At 49.4% G+C, this 6,000-nt stretch overlaps 1 protein-coding gene across 2 annotated transcripts in view; it reads left to right on the plus strand.

The window, feature by feature from the left end:
* The window catches only part of DNAJC6 (DnaJ heat shock protein family (Hsp40) member C6), a 41,001-nt gene that overhangs the window by 22,431 nt on the left and 12,570 nt on the right, over positions 1-6,000 (plus strand). For both annotated transcript variants that reach the window (XM_042030919.1, XM_042030918.1), the window contains exons 5-7: positions 2,414-2,536; positions 4,855-4,988; positions 5,594-5,788. In XM_042030919.1, the coding sequence (XP_041886853.1) occupies positions 2,414-2,536; positions 4,855-4,988; positions 5,594-5,788 (452 nt within the window). The remainder of the gene's footprint in view (positions 1-2,413; positions 2,537-4,854; positions 4,989-5,593; positions 5,789-6,000) is intronic.

A 6,000-nucleotide genomic window follows, 5' to 3' on the forward strand; every position in this document is an offset into this window, starting at 1 on the left:
ATTACCTTTTAATAAAATATTATATTTTCAGCTTATGGGCTGGCAAGTCCTGATTCCAAGTATTTTCCATGAGAATGGAGTGTGAACAACACAATACATGAAGTAATTACGAGGCTGAGCTTTATATATCTTGGAAAAAATACTAAAGGGCTCTCAAGGAGGTGAAATCCCAGTGAGTTTTCTGCTGGGGTGAGGATGTCAGCTGATCTGCACTGAGATACACACTTGCTCTTTGACAGGAAAAGCTTTTGAATTCCTGCTTTCTTTAAAACCTTTTGCTCCTAAGATCAAAGTAGGTCACTCTGCTGCGTGGTGGCACAGGAGGGAGGTGAATTCATGTCCTGCTGCGCCATTTCCTGCCTAGATGTAGCTGAGTGGGTCACCAAGCCCCAGGTGCCCAGTCTGTCGAGGAGGAGTGGGGACTGGCAGGATGGGGAGGCACTGGGAAAGGTTCTCCAGAGAAGCTGTGGCTGCCCCATCCCTGGAAGTGTCCAAGGATGGAGCTGGGAGCACCCTGGGGTAGTGGAAGGTGGCAGGGTGTGAGCAAGATGATCTTTAAGGTCCCTTCCAACCCAAGCCAGTGACTCTGCACAGAGACCTGGCTGTGCTCTGCTGTCCCCTCTGTGTCCCCAAGAGGAGAGGCGAGCAGAGCTCCCACCGGCCTGAGGAAGTGAGAGCAGTTTCAAAACACAGAACTCAAATCTAACATTAAACAAACCCAAACTTCAAAGCCTCTCACGGGTCACATTCCTGGCAGTTGCTGCCCTGCTGCTAAACTAAAACAAGTGCTGAGTGCTTATTCCCAGAGCTGGAGAATTCCAGTTGCTTTTCCCTAAGGTTGCCTGTGCTGAGTGCTGGTGAAGTTCTGTTTGATACAAACACCAAGCACACATTTAATTTCCTAATTGCAAACCATCAGGCAGATGTGTAATTAGAGGCAATGTAAATATGTAATTATGGACTGTTGGGAAATGTGTATTATTTACTAGAGAAGTGATAATGGCTTTTCCAGATGCTTGGTAGGGAGGTCTGCTCAGAAGATTGTCAGGGGAAGGGTCACTGGATGAATTCTAACAGGGAAAATCAAGGTTTCAACAGAAGGAATGAAACAAACTCTGGAGACAGGAGAAGGTGGAGAGGGTAAATAGGGAATGGCTGTTCCCTGCTCTCTGAACTTTGAGCACCGTTTGATTTGTTGGCCCCTACAACTCAACATTTGCTCGCCAGGGGCACAGCAGGATATTCTGGAGACCAAAACTTTCCTAGGTCTGAAATGCAATCAGACAAATACCTAATTTGATGTGGGATTAGAAGGAGCCTCCCCAACAATGAGCAGAGGATGGATGGCTGGGTTAGGCAGTGCTGCCAGCCTGGCCTGGCCCTGCATCCCGTGGGAGCCTTTGGGATCCTTGTTTGACGTGACACAGCCTGGCAGGGCTCTGGTTGGAATCTGGGTGCCTGTTTCTGCTCCAAGATGTTGTGCAGGTGTCAGACAGGACCTTAAGTGCAAGTTTCATAAAAGCTGGAGCATTTCCTTCCTCTGAGAGATGGAACAGTTATGGGGATCAAGAACATCTGGGCAAATCATCTCCTTCGTTCCCCGTTCCCATTAAGCAGCAGCCAAATATCAGCTGAGAGAGAGAGAGAACCAATCCTTCAGCAGAGGACAAGCCTCAGGACATTTCTCCTTTAAATTTCTTCTGTCCAGAAATGCCTTAAAAAAAGAGATATTTCAATTAAAACCAGATGAAAGGGAGATGTCTGTCGAGGGCTGTTTGATGTGCTGCTTGGGGCTGTGCTGGAGAGAAGTGGGCTGACTCAGAACCAGCACAGTGAGGAATAGGAACCAGACATACTTGAGGATTTGTGGGGTTTCAGCTCTAAGGAGCCATTCGTTTTTCTGCCTCATATATTAACATACTTACTCAGATAGGATTTTTTTTTTTTTTTTGAACAGAACTTTCCCTTTCATCAGTTTAATATCTGTCACATAGGGCTTGGAAATCCTGCGCCGCAGAAGGATTCAGAACAACAGAGGCTCAGTGCCCTGTGCAAATCAGAGCAGTTTTTAGGGACACGTTGTACAAAGGCTTTAGAAATCAATGTGAGTCTGGAGTGTTAGAAAAGAGCCACTCCAGATAATCTGACGTGAAATGTAAATTTTGAAAATCATGCAGGCAGGGACAACACATCAGCCCGATGTTACTCCATTGAGAAAGCTTTTTTGTCTGCCTCCTCGTAACTCATGCGAGTCACGGCGCGGAGTTACGCACGAGGACAGGTGGAGTAGGTTTCCAGCATGTAACTCCGGGTTGTAAAGGACGAGTAGGTTTCTTGGCAGGGAGAATTTGTAGAGCAGGCCTTGCTCAGCGCTCCTCCAAAGCCGGTTTTGTCTCTGGTGCTGTTCCTGCAGGTGTCTGAGTGTAGCTGGCCTGTCCGGCAGGCGCCCAGCCTGCACAACCTCTATGCTGTCTGCAAGAACATGCACAACTGGCTGCAGCAGAACCCCAAAAACGTCTGTGTCATCCACTGCATGGTGAGTGCACCCCACAGCAACCAGCCTGGGGGCTGAGGAGTCCCACGTCACACTGCACGTGGAGGGTCTGGAGTCTGTGTGCGAGGATGGGGACAATTCCTGAAAGGGGAGGGGTGGCATGGAATGGACCCAGAGAGAGGGACATCATCACCCACAGCTAAGCTGGAAGAGCTGGCACGGAATGAGAAGCAGGAATGCAAAGCAAGAGAGGTCAGAGTTATTCTCCAGGAGAGGTGATGAGTAACAGAAAGGTTTGAATTTCACCCAAGAGTTGTCAGCCTGCTGTGACTTGCCCAGGTTGCCCAGAGCAGCTGTGGCTGCCCCTGGATCCCTGGAAGTGTCCAAGGCAGGGGTGGACAGGGCTTGGAGCACCCTGGGACAGTGGAAGGTGTCCATGCCCGTGGCAGGGGGTGGCACTGGATGGGCTTTAAGGTTCTCCCAATCCAAACCAGTCTGGGATTCTGGGATTTGCATTTTACTCTAAGTAGTCACAGGAGAAAACACAGCCTTTAGACTGAAGGGGGATGGAAATTGGGCAGAAAACACAGAATTGGGAATTGTGTTGAACTGTGAAACGGAGATTATTGAAGTTTCCTGCCATCAGGAGCTGTCAGGCCTGGCTGAAGGAGCCCAGCTGCCTCTGCTCCTCTCTTCAGCACAGCTGAACTGGGAACCCCTCACAGGGATTATTCAGCACTGGGCAATGCTGGGCGGTGTGAGGGTGGTGTGATCCTGGATCATTCCTCATTTACTCCATCCAGCCTTTCACATTGACAGCAATGCCCAAAAGCAGAGCTCTGCTTTGCTCCTGGAGCCTAAATTAAAGCAGGAAGCTGTCAGCCCTGATCAGCAGAAACTGGGAGGAGTGGAGGAAATGACCAATCCCAAATTGCACAGAGCTCCCTTATGAGTCTGGCATTTCTGCCTTGCACAGCACAGCCAGCGGCTCTGGGACATAAATTCCCTTCAAACAGAGAGGAGGATGCACTTGATGCCTCCAGTCCTGGAAATCTAACTCAAAAATCCAATTCCTTTGCTGTCCTTTGAGCAATGGGTATCAGGATAATGAGATAAAGGACAGGGAGTAATTTCCAACACTTTCTAACAAGGCTGCAGAAACCCACTTATTTTATATGAACCTGAGAGATCTTGTCAGAAACAATTGGCAGAGGCTAAGCTAGGAAAAAGTAAACAGCCTGCTCGTGTCAGCAGGTTCTTGGGGTCTGGATCAGCTCCAGTACAGAACACCCTACAGAAAGTGGCTGGAATGCCTAAAAGGTGCCTGAAATGAACAACTGCAAGGAGCAAGAGTGGTGAGGCCCTGAGGAGTTGTGGATTCCCCATCCCTGGGAGTGTTCAAGGGGGCTTGGAGCAGCCTGGGATAGTGGAAGGTGTCCCTGTCCATGGCAGGGGTGGGACTGGCTGGGCTTTAAGGTCCCTTCCAACCCCACCCATTCCATGATTCCGTATAACTTTTGTGTGACTCCCTCCCTGGTGGGGCAGTAGCTTTCCTACTTCTGCCTTGGAAATGAGTTTTGAGTTGGGGGATCCTTTGTCCCTCTGACACAGGGAAGATGAGCTGGGTGCTACAGCACTGTGGCAGTACTGAGCAGGTATCCATCCCTGTGCCATGAGTTTCCACACCTGCATTTTGCTGGAAGAGCTGTTTCTTTTTGTTTGGTCCATAACACTCATCACCTTGTATGTTCCCAGGTGTATCAGGAACCCAGGGCACTGGGAACACAGTGATTCTCTGCTCTTTCTGTATTTTTGATCTATCAATGTGACTCAGGAAACTTTCCCCCACAATCACCTTAAATAAACCCCATCAGGAGCAATCTGTAGGTTGAGGGCTGTGGAAATGTTCGGGTGAGGGAGCCTGGGGCTGGATTTTTTGTTTGTTTATCCATTTCCAGGATAAATTTCTGTTAGAGGACTGCCTGCAGCTGTAGGATGGGTGCACTCTGACCCCTGTGGTCACTTCCAGGCCTACGTTTGAAATAATTATAAAATTACAGCTGGGGAGCAGCCATGAAACACCAACATTTGCAGCCAAAATGTTCTTGTGGGCTCTCCAAACAAGTGTAAACCACTCTCAGCTTTGGCTGCTCCCTGGATATTATCTTAGCTTTGATTGTTCACTGAAGTCCTGGGTGTTGAACAAATGACACAGAACTGAAAATTCCTCATTGTCTTGTGATCTCAATCCTAGTCTTTCTGGATAAGTTATTTTTTGTGATTTCAGGAGGAGTGGAGAGCTAAAACTTAAAGGATGTTTCTGACACACAGTTTTTCCCCTCTTCCCCTTTCCTTGCCAGGACGGCCGTGCAGCCTCAGCAGTTCTGGTCAGTGCAATGTTCTGTTTCTGTCACCTCTTCTCTCATCCTGGCCCTGCTGTGCAGCTGCTGAACACAAAGAGACCTGGAATTGTACTGTGGCCATCTCACAGGAGGTACAGTATCCTGGCTCAACACTCTGAGCTGTGTTCCTCATGCTCAAAGCTGCCCAAAGACCTGCCAGGTGTGTTTTGGCCCCTAGGCTCAGACAGGTGTCCAGATCACACCATGCTCCTCAGAACTAAGTGGAGAAGTGGGGATCAGGTGCTGGAAGAGCTTGTCCAGAGCAGCTGTGAGATTTCTTTCCTTGGAGATTCTTGCCTGGGTATCACCCCCAGCACAAAATCCAGTTCTGAGATCGAGCTGTGAAGCTGCTCCTGCTCTGAGCAGGTGACCTTCAGATCTTCCAGCCTGAATTAGTGTGTTATTTGAGATGTCCCTGCTCATTGCAGAGGATTGGATTGGATGACTGCCGAAGGTCCTTCCAACCCAACCATCCCATGCTGAACCCGTGGTTAACAGGGCCTCTCCTGTGTCAGCTGCATCCTTACGGAAGCAGAACTGGAAGTGCACATTCTGTGCCAGCTGCAGGGATGTTGGAGCACATGGGAACTCCAGTCCTGGGCCTGTGAAAGAATGGCACTGTCACTGGGTTTTGAGGCCGATTTTGAGTATGAAATGAAAGAAATGGAGACTTCAGTCCTGGTTTCTCTGCTTGCAGGTACATAGGATACATTTGTGACCTAATAGCAGACAAACCTGTCATCCCCCACTGCAAACCACTCACGATCAAGTCAGTCACCCTCAGCCCCGTCCCCTGCTTCAACAAGCAGCGCAACGGCTGCCGGCCCTTCTGCGACATCCTCAGCGGAGAGACCAGGATCCTCACCACTTCCCAGGAGTACGAGAGGATGAAGTGAGTCCCTGGGACCCCCTGCCATCCTTAGGAGCTGGATGCAGCCAGACTTTCACTCTGCTGTGGAGTATCTGTGCTGCAGGCATTGCCAGGCTGCCTGATCAGGAAGATACTCACTGAAAGTTAGTGCCGAGGGTGGAAATAAATGGCCAGAGGGAAACTGAGGTTATCAGGAGGTGGGATAACTGCATGGACATCAGGATCTGAGCTGT

The sequence above is a fragment of the Corvus kubaryi genome, unplaced genomic scaffold (genome assembly GCF_017639235.1).
Source record: "Corvus kubaryi isolate FWS band 111438036 unplaced genomic scaffold, C.kubaryi_AGA036_p1.0 37334, whole genome shotgun sequence".
Taxonomy (NCBI): Eukaryota; Metazoa; Chordata; class Aves; order Passeriformes; family Corvidae; genus Corvus; species Corvus kubaryi.